The sequence below is a fragment of the Apteryx mantelli genome, chromosome 15 (assembly GCF_036417845.1).
Source record: "Apteryx mantelli isolate bAptMan1 chromosome 15, bAptMan1.hap1, whole genome shotgun sequence".
Classification (NCBI taxonomy): domain Eukaryota; kingdom Metazoa; phylum Chordata; class Aves; order Apterygiformes; family Apterygidae; genus Apteryx; species Apteryx mantelli.
The window spans coordinates 17,069,952-17,087,239 of NC_089992.1; the positions used below are offsets into that span (position 1 = coordinate 17,069,952).

Here is a 17,288-nt window from a genome sequence, read left to right on the forward strand (position 1 = left end):
CTAAAAATGTCTTTAGCAATGTAACACATGGATTTTAAAATCACTATCAGAGGGCTGGACCACCAAGGCTGGGTCGTCATCAGCATAATTATGGCACGTAGCGTTGCAGCCTCCAATCTCAATTTTAGACAGACAAGTGAGAAACCAGAGGCTGATCTTCACCTCTCATGAGAACAGCATTTGACAGAAGTCACAAAGGCAGAAGAGACTGTTAAGTACCTGTGGTAAGGAAAGTGTGATTAAGATAAGAAGAGAAACACCAACAAAGCATCACCATTGATGGAAAAGGGAGTGAAAGCTTAGCCAGATCTACTGGAAAAAAGCTTGTGCATGTTTCTTGAGGCTTGCGCAGGGCATGCCAGTACAGGACTGCTGCAACCATATGTTGCAGTTGAAGTAGGAGAAAATAAGATAACCCCCTTGATCTGGAACGGCAGGTGGTAATTTCTTGATTAGCTTCTAACTACTCAAGGATAAACTCAAGCCATTTCTGTTACAATTGAAAAAGCACATGAGGAAATAGAAAATGGTATGGTATGGTATGCTGGTACGTTTTGAAAATACTCAGTGGAATCAGGACAGTGCTTTTATGCCCAGATGTAAAGAACGTTTAGAATAAACTCCAATTAAATTTCAAATTACAGGCTGAAGTCATTGCTTAAAAACATCCTTTGCATCCAACTTTCAGTTAAATGCCTCTTCACATCACTTTGACAGCGTAAAGAAGTATTAAATCCAGTTTAAATCCAATTTCTATTTCAAGGACATTTTACACTGGCAGAGTGGAAAATGAGAATGAGGTGCCATGCCTTGGGAAGTGCTTTAGTGATTAAGTTGAAAAACTTTTACAGGTCTTTTCAACTAATTAGATCACAGTTTTCATCTAGGTCATCTAATGGTTAAGAACTAAAACACAAGTGCCTACAAACCAGCATAAGAAACCTAAGTGTAAAAGATGGGTGATCTGGACTGTATCATGGAGAGAAAAAGACCTACCATTTTTGAACATAAAGGGGTGAGGAGTATCAGTGGCATACCACAAGTTCTAGCTATAAGCTACATACGGAGGACAAGTCAGGCTGTAAGGATGGGGGAATAGCTGTGTGTTTGTGTGTGTGTGTGTGTGTGTGTGTGTGTGTGTGTTTGTGTGTGTGTGTCTGTCTGTCTGTGAGAAATCCCATGGATAGTCTGTGGAAATGAAACATTTGGGAGGGAGAGGCATAATGCAGACCCATGCGTGTAGAGTCAGCGTATATCACGAAGTACACATACAATAGCAGGAGCAAAGTACTGATTTCTGGATCAGCACAGTGGTGGTGAAGTTGGAGCGGAAAAAGAACAGGAAGGCAACAAAAAGACTGGTGCAGCAGTAACCTCATATTAGTTCAATGAAAGCTGCACTGCAACAGTGTCCAGAGAACATGCAGTTTTCTATCCTAATCTAAACAACGTTTGACTTAGTCCTGTCAAGGACTAAAAATTGTGTCTGAACCCCTGAGAAATGGTTACCACATAAATAATTTCAGCTTCATTGCAGGAGAGAAATACATGAAGAAGCCCTACTCTCTGGGATACTAAACTTCAAGAAGGGGATTTTTTTAAAAGAGGAAGTAACTTAGAAACTCCCTGCTTGAAGTTAGGAAATTAAAATCCATAGAATCAGCATGGAGGCTTAAGAATGTGAAAGAGTCAAAGAAGATTTGCATTCCCAAGGCTAAACATGGGAAGCAGAAGCAAGAAAATAAATGGGGTGGCTAAGCAGAAAGGTACAAGAGAAAACACAGGCCAAATAAAAGAGCTAATCTTAAAAGGCTGCAAAATAAAAAATGAAAATTAAAAGTTGCTACTAAATATTCTGAAGAAAAAATTTACCAAAAAGACAAATAAAACTGCCGAAAGAAGCATAATTTTAAGTAAATAAACAAATACAGGCTTCCTATAACAACCTGGCTACAAAAAAAACATAAACAGGGAAACTGAAGATATTTCCAGAAGGTCTGCTCATTTGGGGAGTGTTAATTTGGCTATACCAAAAGTAGATTAATTTTGGCCAGAAATGTCATGTGAGTTGTAAGGCCAAGGGAAGAAAAGCAGAGCCACTAGTCTATACTCTGGAAGGTGATGGGTAAAATACTTGTTCTGGGGACTCATCTTTACTAAAGCTCTAATAACAATTATACACCAAAACCACACCAAAGACAAGGGTGCTTTGGTCCCAACTACACTACAAAGAGTTGAAATGAAGTTCCTGCAAGAAATCCCAAATGCTAATGCACCTCAATTCTTCTCAGCTCTCAAAGCTGAGGCATCAGCAGTAACTGCATAAAAACCACCAGGATACGCCAGGGTGGCGCTGATGATGTATTGACCGGTGTTTTTCCCACTGAACCATGAGGGAACAAAGCCACAGCACAGACCTGCAGGGACCCTCCAGGTGGAGAGATCATATTTTAGATGAAATGTAAACCTGAGTTTCTGACTAGCTGTACTCACTTAAGGCCAGATTTAAGATTTACTGAAATATTCACAAGAGGATAATAATAGCTTTTATATGACAGTCAAATAACGCTTTGGATAATGGCATCGCATCTTCCTAAAATCTGCCCCAAGCTCCAATGAAGCCGGTACACTTCCACTCCCTGTTGACAACATTTGCACAGTATTGAAATACTGGTTAATAGTTCCATTTTGGAAGTAAGTTAGTTTCACTTTAGAGTGAAGCCTTTACCTATGTAAATATGTGTGTTTAGAGAACCTCCATAAGGAAAGGCACTCTCTGATAAACAGAATCAAAAACTGAGGGGTTTCGTTTAATCATTGCTAGCTGAGGACAGTGTCAGCCTGGCATCCTCTCTTCTTCCGAGCTCAGCAAAGGGGCTGCAGCCTGTTCTTGCAGGCAACACTTTCTATGCCTTTGCTAACTTCCAAATGGATTTTTCTAAGTAGCTTATTTTGCATATCTGAAATCCACAGAAATTAGCAAAATATATCCTTTCTGTAAGTGCAACACCTGCCATATGCCTCTCCCCAGCTGTCCCCACAGCTTCCGTTTGGGTGCTGAATACAATTTAGAGTCTTGATTGCCTATGAATCCCTCACAGGTTTTCAGTTCTATATATTCTAGTGGTCACTGCAGTCCCTGTGTTTTAACCTCCAGCTGAGGTCAACTGAGATTGAACTGACCTTAAACATTTTCACTTGGGTCACAGAATTTGATGTGGATGGCTCTCTGCTCTGAAATATTTTCCCACTTCAGTCCAGCAAAGCTGGAATGTATTACGTTTCAAGTCATAAGGTAAATATCTAGTTCACTATGCTCTCTGGGAAAGGAATTGACTTCACGTGAACAAGAATGAAGTCCTTTTTCTCTTTTCTCTGCCAGTTGGAGACTATTTCAGCAACGCTATTTCAGCAACACTTTGATGTGGCTTCATGTATCATATTTTTAGTAACGAAATGCTCCTATATTTAAAGCTTAGTTACACTGCATTACTTAAAATTGATGTGTCACGCTCATGTCACAAAGGTAGATTGCTATTAAAAGCAACAGAAAATATTGGTCAGTAGAAGTATGTTTTTTGACTAATTCTGAAATATGGAACTTGTGTTTTGGGAAAAATCAGTTAAGTGAATACAGTCGGAACAGGAATTTCTCTATTCATTTTAATAAGCATAAAAGTAATGAATGATTGGGTCCTTAGATGACAATCATTTAAGTTCGTCTTTCTCTATGTAAGTCTTTGTATATCTATTTCTGCTACTTTTTTTGTGTTTCAGTAGGCATGCCAGCACTTGTCTGAGGATTCCTTACCAGAGGAGTGCACAGAACTGCAACTTTCTGAAGATTTTTTTTTAATCTTTAGACATTTTATGTTTATCTTATATTCACATAGCTTCCTTATAATGCCATCTCCATATTAATATATTATTTGTCTCATTTCTTTCAGCTTAACTACAGTTTGATATATACTCCTTAGCTTCTAATAGTGGATCTGTTGCCTTGGCCTACATAATCATTCCTTTTTCTGAAAAAATACTTAACCTTTTTGTTACTTGTTTCAGAGACTGAGTTCTACTCTTCAAAAAACAAACAGACAAAAAGCTGTGTTGTTTAAAAGAGGAGAGAATGAAATGGCAAGATGTTACAGCTCATTCTCAAGAAAAATATCTGCAAAACTATAAAAGAAAAAATGTGGCTTTATGCAAGATCTGATTAGGAATTTATGATATGGACCAACGAACTCATCTTTGTCATTTATCTCTGTAAACCTGTGAGATTTCTTGGGAGATAGTTAGCCAAATGAGGGGCTGAGATGAATCAGTGGATATAATTTATTTAGACTTTAAAAAGGCTTTTGATGATAAAGTCCTTAGCAAGAGGCTATTAAGGAAAGTTAGTAACCATATGGTGAAAGATAAAGTCCTGCCATGGATTAAAAAGTGGTTAAGAGATAAGATAAAAAGACTGGAAATAAATGGATAATTCTCCCCGGAAAGAGGTTAATAGCAAGGTGCCCCTTCATTACTGTGACTAGCAATCGATATCTTGGTTCACCTGCTTTTGCAGATCATTAATAGTAAGATACATAGCTTGCAGATAAAAATATTCATTAGGATTGAAGTTAAAGGGTGTTTGGGCAACTCAAGGGTAGATGATATTCGCCAGAGATAGTAAGTGCAAAGAAATGTGTTTGGAAGGAAGGGTTTAACTTACAGATACCGGCATGTTCCAAAGGAGCTGCGGTTTCTGTGGACAGCTTACTGAAGGCATCTGTTAATACGCATTGTGAAGAAGAGAAGAGAACCGGACACAGTGGCTCCGTTGTGTGGGGCTCCCAGGAACAAAGCAGTTCATGGTAGCAAGTAAATTCAGACTGGCAGAGCCCATTAAGGTCTGTGGGGAACAACTTTGCACTGCCAGGGAGATGACTACCTGACTAGAGATCGCCAAGAATTTTTGGACTAACTGTTGGGAACTTTTAATCAGAAAATATGGATTCATCAAGACAGAAATTTAGTATGGAAATGTACTAGGTCTGATTAACTTCTATGGGAAAAGTTTCTGAAGAATGGGATGGAATGGAGAGGAAAAGAGAAGAAAGTATTTTTGTCAGAAGGAACGTGTGTGTTCAAGACACATATCTCAGCTCAACAGCCCAATAGTTAGGGTCAATATAGGCAGCTATAGATCTTGGATCAAACCCTTGCTTGGTCTGGCATCTTGAGTATTCTTGGAGCAGAGACTTGGATCCTACTTTTTCCATGTGTCCTGACCACTGGGCTATCAAGTTGATCTCTCTCTCAAATAATAATAAATATTTACAGTGAGTGGATTATCCAACAGGAGAGAGTGAGAGACTCTCTTGAAGGATGGCCAAAGACACTGCTGGACAGCATTCAAAATTGGGATGCAACCACCATCAGAAAATAAGGACTCATATTCAAGTTCCCACTCTGCTTCAGAGCAGGGATACAAATTTGGCTCTTTGCAGCTTAGGCAAGTGCTCTGATCACTACTGAGCTCCTGGCTATGCCGGTACTCAAATAAATATATACATCTTTTATATCAGGAAACTGGAATCATTGACATTTTTGCAATATGAGAAGAACATTTGTTGCACAGCTCTATCTTTCAATATATCATCTGACCTTATGCACTGGACAATGAGAAGGAAACGTCCCCCAGCCAGCAATATAGTATTGTATGGCCTGATGCATTAAAACAGCTTGCATCTTCCTCAAAGTATTCAGTCCTGGGCACAGTAAGAAGTTACTACTACAGTAGTTACCTACTCTGTTACCTAGTAGTTATTTACAGTAGTTCTGTAATAGGTGCCAGTTTCAGCATGGTAGTTTCTGCAGTTCTAAGACTCTCAAAATAAACACGGTTATAGCAGATATATTGAAGTACGCAAAGACAGAAGACTGGGTTATGGATAAGACTACAATTGTTTCTTGAGCCCTCATACAAAACCTGGGTAAATTTGGTTTGTGCAGAAGATCTTAAAGGTTTGGGGAGGATTAAAAGAATCCTATATTCGGGCTATTCACTGGAAAGAAATGCCTAAGTAGTTCGCTATTGCTATATGGATTGATGGATTGTAGTACTAACCACAATGTATGCACACACTAGAAGAGTTTAAACTGCAGATTCAAACTAAAGTAAATCTCAATACAATATATACCCTAAAACTTCATATATGATGATACAGAGGGACATATCAAGTGACAGCATCAGATGCTGAAATGTTTCACACAGAAAAAAAATTAGCTATCGTATTTGTCCTCTTTTCATGCAACCATCTCTCTAATTTTTTCTGCCCCATCTTTTGCATCTGGACAGCGCTCAGTGAGCTGATCCAAAAGGCTAGCTAATTTCTTCAACTCAAGTATCAGTCACTGAATTTGACTTCAAAAGTAAGACATTAAAATCGTGAGCCCGTTTAGGGAAAGGCAGGTGGGAATAGCATTTATTCTGCACTTACCTGAGTTCTGCCAAAGCTCTGTCATCAGTTCAAAAAATGACAAAAATTCTGCTCGATTATTCTAAACAAAATAGATTTCTTGCCTCCTATCTGAATTTCAGTCAAGAATTTTATGTGGGAAACACGCAGGAAATATTGGGGAAAAGAATTTGTAATAATATTCTGCAACATTCATTTCTGGGCAATGCCAAGAAAGCCCAGTGGGAATGAAAACACAGAAACTTAATAACAAAACACTTCAAACCAAAATGCTTATTATATTAGAGTTTCAAATGTTTTTGTTAGTTCTTATTTACCCAGAAGCAGTTTGCCCACACTTAATTCAAACTGATGTATATGATTTTCTGTTTCACTGCTGGGCAGGCTGACAGTTTGACTGTTTACCTGATCTGTGTTTAGGAACTGACCTGGTTTTAGTCTATGGTTTAAGACTAGAGGTGAACCTTTTCACACAGTCAATTCACAGGCTATTACTGTAGAAACATTTCTGTACATCTTCACTGCCACAGCACTGCAACTTCACCCCTTTACAGCACCTCTTACGAAAAGCTCTCAAAGAGCACAATTCTTTAACTCTTCCTCATGCTCAGGATCAAACTAAAACCAATTGGCAAGCAGGAAAGAAACGTCACAACATCCAGCTGAATTTGTGTCCCCACCATGATGCACAGTGAGGACAAGTTTGCTCACTCGCAGTAACACAAAGCACTGGTAGAAACTAGGAACACAACAGACCCCAGGGTCCTTGTTCCGTACCTCAAGCTGTCCTCTGAAGTCAATGTGACTTACTAAAACCACTATGAAAATACTCCATAGAGCAGATTTGATGACACCAGAGCAAGAAAAGAATAGCCACATCCTGCAGAAACACCTTTCCCTCCTCGAATGGAGGCAGCTGGAGTTTAAGGCAGAAAAATGCTACCCAGGGTTTGTTCCACTGGACTGCCTCCATGCCTGCTGGCAGACACTGGAAGACACTCAAATCCTGCGGGGAGAGTGGAGTCTCATAAGGGTGTGAGAATGGAGGCACTGGTGGAGTCTGGGACTCATGGATCTCCCGGAGGAGCCGCCAGGTCTCCCAGCCGTCCGCTCCGAAGCGTGCTTGCCCTGCACAACAGGCAAAGAGCCACGTCCTTACTAGGCTTCTCACTATGGTCTCCCCAGCTGGATGCTTCTGAGCAGCCCATCCTGGGAGAGCTGCTGGCACAGAACTGACTGTCCCGGAAGCATCACTTGCTGCCAGGGAGAGGGTCGATCCCCCTCGCATGCCCTCCTGCTGACACGCTGCCTTGTGCGGGGGGCACAGCACTGCCAGCAAACTCGTGACAGGTCTGGGGGACTGTGCCACCGGGCTGCAGAATAACGTGATTCCACATGGGCAGATCGCCTGCTCTGTGGAAGTGATTCCTCTCAAAATGTTAATGCTAAGAAATAAAAAATTAAAGGATCATCACAATGAAAAGAGGATATAATCCTGCATGTAGCAGTTTTAGTACTTGCCACCCACACAGAAGAACTTAACTCTGTAAGTGTATTTGAACTCTGATCGTCATGTTTGGATAGAATATGTTTTTTTACATCCCATCCAGCATGTCTTATTATGCATATCTAGAACTAGTTATTTTTCACAGAGACCATGTTGAGGTATTAAAAAGATGGGGAATATATTTCTAATGACTATGTTTTTAAAGAAGCATAGGCTGACTCCCAATAGTGAAGTCACGACAGATACTGCTGTACATCTCAAATAAAAACTGCACATGAAATTTTCATCACTAATCACATACATTTTTTCCTGACCAATGAAGAACTATGTTGTCCCTGTGTTCTATATTTGCTGCACACATTGGACTGACTTAATACACAATTTTCTGATCACTTTAGTAAGCCTACCAGAGGAACAGGTAAATATTTTACTATGCAAGTTTCATGAAATCTGCTAAATAATAGAATACACAAATATTACAAATACATGGGCAGTATTTGTTTTATTTATGTTCTTGAATTACTTGAATTAGCATTTCCAAGGATAATGTGGTGTTTTAAAGATTAATGAGTAATAAATTTACTTTTTTCCAGTACATATGAAAAATCTTTACTAAATCTCATTTAGGGATTCCAGGAACTTTTAATATGTTTTATCTTAACAAAATCATCTTAAATATTTCCCAATTTTAGAATTCCAGAAATGGAATTTAATTGGCAAAACATATTTTTAAATTATTTCACTTAGTTTAAAAAATGTCCACAGGTACCTTTATTTTTCATAAAGAATTAACTCCCAAATGGTTAAGATTTTACTTTCAGCGACAGCTGTAATAAAGAGTTCAAGAATTCTGAGTCCTGGTTGTGTATTTAAAATTCTCAGCTAACAAGCAGGAGAGAGGCTGCTAGGAATGCTTACAGATGTCTGATTTCACAAGGTTTGTGTGTGGGGGGGTAATTTTGGGGTAAAGTGCTTTAGTCTAATGTTATTTATTATTTACGGAAGTTGTTTGTCATTTAAGACATGAAGCGACCACTCCCCCAAATGAAAGAATCAAGTTACAATCCATTATTTCATTTTTGATTGTTTTTCTTTGTAATAGGTGGGAAAGTGGATCCTGGATAAAAGTCCTGCCCAAGACAAGACTCCAAACTGAAGACTCCAATTATCTATAAATCACTTGTATTTCCTGCAGAGAAAGAGAAGAGGGAGGGAGGAGAGAGACAGACAGAAAAACAGAGACAGAGGATATGCCAAATAAAATATTCGATACCTGTCCTAAACCCAATTTCTCTCAAGAGCAGCCAGGAGTTACCTGATATCTCGAAACCAAGTCTAGAAGAAACATTTGTTGTTACTGGTTTAATATTGAAATAAAATAACTTTCTTTTACTTGTTTCATTAGTATAAAATGTGTGACATCTCACATATTTCTGAGGTGATGGCACTATATATTCTGATTTATTAAAGGTTACTATCCAGCCTACATTCTAACAAATACGGAGATACGATTGCTAATGACTGTGTTATGTTTTTCAAAGGTTTTTAGAATCATTTCTCTAGTTTTAAAACTGAGAAATACAAGTACATTTACTATGCAAACTGACTGTGATACTAGCAAATATCATCCCCTGAACACTCCTAAAGCATATTCTATAATGAAAACAGCAACAAACAAAATTCATGCCAAGTGCTATTTGCACAGTATCATTGCTCCCAAAGTGTAATACCACACAACATCAAATAACCACCTACTTTATTTATTTAAGCTAACTTCAAATAAATTATATACAAGAAATTATATGCATCTTTTAATTTGCATATCACAGTTTTCATTAAAATGTAATGAAATCTAAAACAGTTGAGTTTCCTCTGAAACAATCTTCTAGAACATGGAATAGCTGTAACAAATTAGAGGATAAATTAGTTTTGGCACCCGCTTAAAAAAGAGAAAAGATGAAAAGCTTTTAAAGTGATGATATGGAGGAAAATATTACACTGCATTGGCCAAAATGAGTTTCCTATCAGCTCTAAAGCTCCTGATGTTGTATTTCCAGTAGATAAAAATGTTATCACCTTCTTCCAGTGTTGATGTGCTTTATTTTCCTATTAAGTTACTCAGTAATTAGAAACAAAGTCTGACACATTGTAATCTGTTCATACAATACATTTGAAACTTCTCCAGAAGAAATGAAAACATTCCTTAGTTACAGATACTAAGGATGCAAAGACTCAAAACATAAAAACGAATTTAAAAATTCAAATTGCATTCACAAACAAATAACTGTTCTTAAAGCCCATTTTAGTTTACAAAAACAATTCAGTCCTGTAATATACCATAGAAATCCAGCAGATTTTTCTACATAGACCCGATGGCACGATTCTTAATCCTCTCTTTAAGAAAATAAGTCTTAAAGGTTAGTCGGAAAACATATGCCCTCTTACAATGTCGTTCAAGGGTATATTCAAATATCAAGGAAGTTAGTAAAGAGACCTGTTCCAGAGCTGTAACAACAACCTGGTAGTATTAAGAGTCCTCTAGGAATTGTAAAAGAGTCCCTTGGGCACACAGGGTAATTCAAGAAAGAAAACATTTTTATTTTCTGATTGAGAAATTGAGGTATGTATAGTAACTTTCTCTGATTTATATCAAAAGCAATTGAAGCACATTAGGAAACTACTGATTTTGCACTGAAAATAAACTCCAGCAGCTCTGTAAAAAATAACACATTTAAAGAGCAGGAAAGTGACAAAGCCAGTCTCAACAAATCTCATTTGCTTTTCCATTATCCAGTGTCTTTTTCAGATGATTACAAGGCTAAAACAATCTGTTTTCTTTATTACAGATTCAAGGCAGATTTTTCTCTCTCCACTCAAGTTGGTTAGGGCAGATCAGACCTGATTTTAAGCAAAATCCCTCCTCTGGAGGGAAAGCCCTGAATCCCCTGTCAGAACAAACGAGCACAACTTACCTTGGTATATTTGATTTCCAGGTTGAGAGCGGGAGAAGGCAGCAGATGCAGAGATGCCATCAGAGCTGCGGGATCTGCCTTCACCTCCCCTGGCATCTCAATTTTACTGGAAGTCATAGTCTCGGGGGGCGGGGGGGTTTATAGCACAGCCGAGCCCCCCGCTCTGACCTGAGGGGGCTGTGTTGTGTTTGGGGCTTTTTTTTTTTTTTTTTTTTCCTCCCCCCCTCCAAAGACCAGCGCTGAAGATGTTGCTCCCGTCCGCTGTATATAGGCAGGTGTCAAGCCGGGGCTCTTCTTATTGGACATGGGGGCAGAGGCAGGGGGGCAGGTCCGTCCTACCTAGGGCGAGAGCAGCACAGCCCGCTCACACGCCGCCGCCGCCGCCGCCGCCGCGCCCCGACGGCCCCTCGGCCGGGCGGCAGCGGCCCCCGCGGCAGCCGGCGGAGCCCCCGCTCGCAGGGGGGTGGGAGCCGCGCGGGGGGCGGCGGAGCGGCCGCGCAGCCCCGGGGGGAGCCCCGGGCCGGGCCGGGGGACGCCGCAGCTCCCCGGCCGCAGCGGGAGCCGGAGCGGGCCCTCGGGCGCGGAGCCGCGGCCCGGCCGGCGGGCCGGGGCCGGGGCCCGGCGCGGCCCCCCGCACGCCCCCCTGGCCGGGGACGCGCCGCAGCGCTGCCCTGCCCTGCCCGAGCGGCGGGGCCGGAGGGGCTGCGCGGAGCACCGCCCGCGTCCGCCGCCGCCGCCCGGCCCGCTGCGCCCTCGCGGGCCCCCGACCCGCCGCCGCCGCCTTATTGCCCCCGGCGCCTCGCTGCCGCCGCGCAGCGCACGGGCGGGGAAGGCGCTGCCCCACCGCCTGGTCCTCGCCGGGTCCCGCCGCTCCCCAGATCGCCCCGCTTGTATTTTCGCAGCGACTTACATCAAAGTGGCTCCGCTTCGGCGGGTGACAGTGATGGATGCAAGGAAAACACTCTCCCACCGCCGCGGCCCGCGGACACCCTACCTGCCGCACGGCCGCCGCCATCCCCGTCGGGCTGCTGCCCCCTGCCGGCCGCCGCCCGCCACTGCCGCGCCCGGGGCCCCGCGCCCGCCCGCCCGCGCGCCCGGCGCCGCCGGCAAAGAGCCAACGGCGTGGCGGGGCCGCGCGCCCTCGTTCCCCGCGCCGCCGTGGCGGGGCCCCGCGCCGCCCTCGCCTCGCGCCCTCGTTCCCCGCGCCGCCCTCGCCTCGCGCCCTCGTTCCCCACTCTGCCACTGTGTGCCCAGGCCTCCCAACACAAAGATGCCTGGATGGGGAGTTATTTCTCCCTCCCATGACAGCATTCCTGCTGCCAGTCCCTGTCTGGCACGAAGGCGCACTGTGTCCTCCAGGCTGGCGATGCCGGGTGCATTGCTCACCTTGCTTCCCTCAGTGCCTGCACTGCCGGAGGGCTTGGAGTGCCCCGTCCCCTCCGTCCGTGTGAAGGTCTCTTCCTGAAGGGAGGTTCTTGCTGCTGTTCCATTTCCTGGGTTTCCGCTTCCCCCTTCATGGAAAGGATCGATACTCCATTCCTCGCTTCCCATTGACAAGGTCCCACAACCACGCCAGGGGCTCCCTTTGCCTCCATGACCTATTTCCCCTTTTGCTATGAGCTCTGCAGCAACCAAAAGAGCAGGCGCTTGCTGCCAGTGTAGTTTCTGCAGCCCCGCCGTGGCTTTCTCTTTTCTTGAAAGTTCTTTGCGAAAGGACAAGGACTGAAGGCCAGAATATTTATTCAGGCAACAGCCACCTGTTCCCAGCTATTATTTTTTGGAGGACCCTCGTAGCTGGGAGGCCACATCATGGAAGAGGTTGGGCATGACATATAACAGGGAGGGGTGGCTGGGTCCCTGGGAAAGGCAGCAGCCAAATACAACCTGGTGCCATTACTCACTGTGTCAAACTCATCAACGTGCGCCAAGCAGCGCATGTGCACTGGACGTCTGTCCCAGCTCGCTGGATGAAACAGCAGATGGCTTCAGCTTGTGCTCTGACTGGGCTGATGGACATCAGAAACTTCTGGCCAAAGTCCTCAAGTTCTGCGGGGACAAAAGTTCTAGGCAGAAAACATATCTGAAGCTCAGACCATTTTTGTTACTTTCAGCAAAATCAATAAGGTTTTGCTTACTGATGCAAACACCCCAACATTTTGAAGCTGATCAGATGTCATGTTTTGAAGTTAGATAAACGGAGAAAGGGCAGGAAAGTGAATGGCTGTCCAGAGTTGGCAAAAACAAAGTAGCAAGAAATATATCACATGACCTTTTTATTGACCTTGTTAAGAATAAACAACAGGATCTGGTCATGTTTTGATTTTGTTACAATACCCATTTGTTGATCCCATAGATGTTCCTTCTTGCTTGTTTTACAAGTTCACAGACTATTGACAAGACTGACATAGCATATTCTTAATATTTGTACAAGAGCATGGGACAAAGTTTGCTTGCGCACAGACAGGCATCATAAAATATAGAGGGCCGTTTAAGTCATTTCAGGGCTAACATGCATATTTCTGTGAATTTCCAGATGAATAATGAAAAAGGAGGTAAAGATTTTGCTCTCTCTCATTTTTCATATTTCTTTTCTTTTTTCATGACAGAGGAAATGGATCCATAATACTGTGCTGTAATGTGACATGTAGAGCTGTCAAATTGCGACACTTGGGATGAGTGAGACTTTTAAACGTCGGAAATTCAATTTTTAATGGCACACTGGCAATACAGACCTAACACTTCATCACAAGGATGACACATTCTAAAAGCTGACTTAAAATAAATCAGAATGGGGACGTGCTCCTTCAAAAAGGGACTGCATTTACACACGTTTGAGGAATGAGGAGACTGTACAACAATTTCATTCTTAAATACAGTCAATAAAGTTTTCAGGAGGTTTTGGAGAGGAGAGGTTGCAGTGCATCTGAAGATGCAGTTCAAACCCACATAATCTGGAAATGCTTTAAGCTGTGATATTGTCACCGAGCTCCTGTGCCTCTAATTATTTCTTGTCTTCTTCAGCCTCCACCAATTCCTTGTCATATGGATTATGTTCCTTTTACAGCTAAAAGCAATTTCATTTGCAAAAGAAATCAGAGCTGACTCACCTTTAGACTAATTGCTAACTATGCCTCGCACGCGTTCCCCAGGCGGTGAACGGCACCATGCGTGCCCACTGCCCCGCCACAGGCTCTCCGGTCAACGACTGGCCTCAGAGGGCTCCTGGGGGACGTCTGCCTTCTCACAGCCAGCCACCAATAGCACTGTCTCTTCCTCCATCTGCAAAGAGAGATGTAGGCCTCAGTGCCAAGACCACAAGTGGGTTTTCATCACGTACAACAGCTTTGCCAAACAGAATTAGGAGCCAGGTCCACAATGCTACTCCGCACGTAGGGAGCCCAGCTCAATGAGCTGGTTCAATGAGTCAGCACTACACAGGCTACTTTGTGATAGCAAATGTCATGGCTTCAAATCATGCAAGTGAATATTTAATATTTAATGCAATTTCTTTGTGGGAGGGATTGCTACACCTGTTGCTTTGGGCATTAGAACAATAACTCAGTAATAACAATGATTACAGAAGTAAACCAATCTAATTTGTGGAAAACGACAGCAAGTCCAACATTTACCAAGAACAAAAAGAACAGAAACACTAGCCAGGACTCGAGTTCTGCAGTCCCCAAACACCTGGGTATGGCAGCAAAACCATTATTCTTATTGCAGTCCTGCAGTGTGTGTGTGTGTGTTGGGGTGGGATGGGGGGAGGAGTGAGTCACAATATTAAATAAACTGACAGTTAAGTCAGACTGGCTTATTTTTTCTCACATGAAAGGGTTTTAATTAAACTCCTATTTAGACAGCAACTTCCGATCAGGAAACAAATATGTCCTGTTTCAGGTTGTAATGACAAAGATATTACTGTCTTCACACTTTGTGAAGAAAGAATTGTCAAGAAAATGAAGAACTACCAAGTGAGTCTGTTTCTTACTTAAGTGTTAGAATTTAGGCTGGTATACAGCCAAGATCAAACTCATTCTTGAAGAGTTTTAGTTTTATATTCAGATTAACACAAATGGAAAATAACATTTGAAGAAACAGCCTTGTTTCCTTTACAAGTCTTAATTTAATTTAATTATTAGACTATTTTCAGTGGTGCCCAGCGACAGGACAAGAGGCAACAGGCACAAACTGAAACACAGGAAGTTCCATCTGAATATGAGGAAAAACTTCTTTACTGTGAGGGTGACAGAGCACTGGAACAGGTTGCCCAGAGAGGTGGTGGAGACTCCTTCTCTGGACATATTCAAACACACCTGGATGCGATCTTGTACAATGTGCTCTAGGTGACCCTGTTTGAGCAGGGGGGTTGGACTAGATGATCTCCAGAGGTCCCTTCCAACCTCAACCATTCTGTGTTTCTGTGAATTTCTCTGCCTACTGCCAGCACCTAGTATTATTTGTAGACAAGCACACAGATGTCACTCATGCAAATACCATCTGATGGAAACAGGACATTTGGTAGTTTTAGAGGGTGCAAATGACAGAGCTCTGGTGTTGAAGACAATACAGTTGTAATCAAGGCATTCACAGGTTGCTCAGAGTACTGGTGTTTTTCTGCCCATTATTACTATGCTCCCATTGCCTGAAGGAATATAGGCCATAAACTAGAGGCTTGGAAAAAAACATTTGTATCCGAAATACCTGTTTTGGACAGAGCAGTCATATCAAGGCATATGCTGATACACCCCTGAAATGTACAGGGGCTACATTAACTCCAAAATCGCAAAGATCTTCTTACGACTTCAAATCCTTTGCACCATGAGTATTTCTTATGCTCTTTGGTGAGCTCTAGACATTTTCTAAGCACTTTGTCACACACACAAAGGAACCAAATCACATCATTCTGACAGACACTTGCAGTGATTCATTCCAAGATCAACTTCAAAACCCTCCCCTGAATTGATTTCCATCTGACCCATAAGTTCTTTTTTATATATAATTCACTCAGCTATCCCTCTACCATTTAGCACTGATATCTCTGGCTTCTCATACAAATTTAGTATTGATTGAGAGAACTTACTCTTCTGCTCCTTTTGCCTTCTGCCTCAATAAATGTCCATCCCATTTCTTATGTGCTTTAGAAATCTCTTATGGAGGAAAAATAGGGACCAAAAAGAAACTTCCACTAAGTTACTTTTTAAACTCAGATTTGCACTTATGAAATCTGAACTTGATGTTCTGCTGTGTAGAGTAAAAGCTTCAGCCTTAGGTGTTCCATGTTAATTGCCTGCTATTTTCATTACTGACCATGATGGCAGCAAATGATCTTCAGGAGATACTTGTGTTTTAATTTATCTGCAAATATAAATCACACACTGTAGCACTTTTTTCCTCTGGGTTAATTGAATCTATTCTCTAAATGTCTCTAAGCCTGATCATTTGAAAGGAGTTGATTGTTTGACATCTTTTAAGAATTATGGCCCTTGGATTGCATGCAGAATGGTATCGGTCCTTACTCTAGATAAAGATATATTATACATGTAAGATAAAAATAGCCATATGCATAAGCAGTATTTTTTGTAAAGCAATACCCACAATACTGTGATGATCCTCTAAAAATTATAGAAATTTTCAAATATCCCAATGAATTCATTGTCTTAATACTACAAATCTTTATAATAATTGTTTGAGAATGACTCTGGATACATTTTAAGTTCTACAGAAATGAGAAATATATACTTTTATTTTACTTTTACATTATTTTAACATAAACTCTAAAATAAATGCTGATATCAAGAGGAATGATTTTTGTATTACTGAAAATCCAGAAATGACCAATGAAGAAACCTCATTTGAAAATTTTTTTACTAAAAATGAGTATAACAGGTCAGCTTTCTAATCTGTGATACTGGACATTTTACACCCAGCAGAACTGTAAATTGTTGCTATAGTAAAGTCAGTCCTAAATTTAAACTCCAGTTGAAGAATTTAACCAAGCCACAGATAGTTCAGTTGCAGTGACAGCAATAAGCAGGACATGTTTGGAAGATTGTTAACGCTTCGCTCACTTCAGAAATGGGTCGCCTTCCCAGGTGGATATTACCATGGCAGAGCAGGGTTAAACGTAACCTGTCACCACGAGCTGTGCAGGAGGCCAGGTACGCTGGCTGGGGAGCCAGAGCGAGGGGCTGCTCCTCAGCTCTGGAGATGTCCCAAGGCGCCTCGCCCACGCTGGTCAGCTTGTCCCCGCGCTGCGCGCAGCCAGGGCAGGGCCATGGGGCTGCTTTGGCCCAGTCGCTGCAACAGAGCACCCTGATTTTAAACCACAGCATGTGTGATGGTGAC

The 17,288-nt window shown here is 42.2% G+C and overlaps 1 protein-coding gene across 4 annotated transcripts in view; it reads right to left on the reverse strand.

The window, feature by feature from the left end:
- The window catches only part of ALDH1A2 (aldehyde dehydrogenase 1 family member A2), a 59,751-nt gene extending 47,826 nt beyond the window's left edge, over positions 1-11,925 (reverse strand). For 2 of the 4 annotated variants that reach the window (XR_010885693.1, XM_067305459.1), the window contains exons 1-2: positions 11,788-11,810; positions 10,944-11,282 (exon numbers count right to left, since the gene is read on the reverse strand). Coding sequence is in view for 3 of the 4 variants with exons in the window: in XM_067305459.1 (XP_067161560.1) it covers positions 10,944-11,060 (117 nt within the window). In the remaining variant the exon portion in view is untranslated. Of the gene's footprint in view, positions 1-10,943; positions 11,311-11,787; positions 11,811-11,853 lie in introns of those variants that run through there. The other 2 variants (XM_067305461.1, XM_067305460.1) reach the window with 2 other exon arrangements.
- Between the last annotated feature and the right edge of the window lie 5,363 nt (positions 11,926-17,288).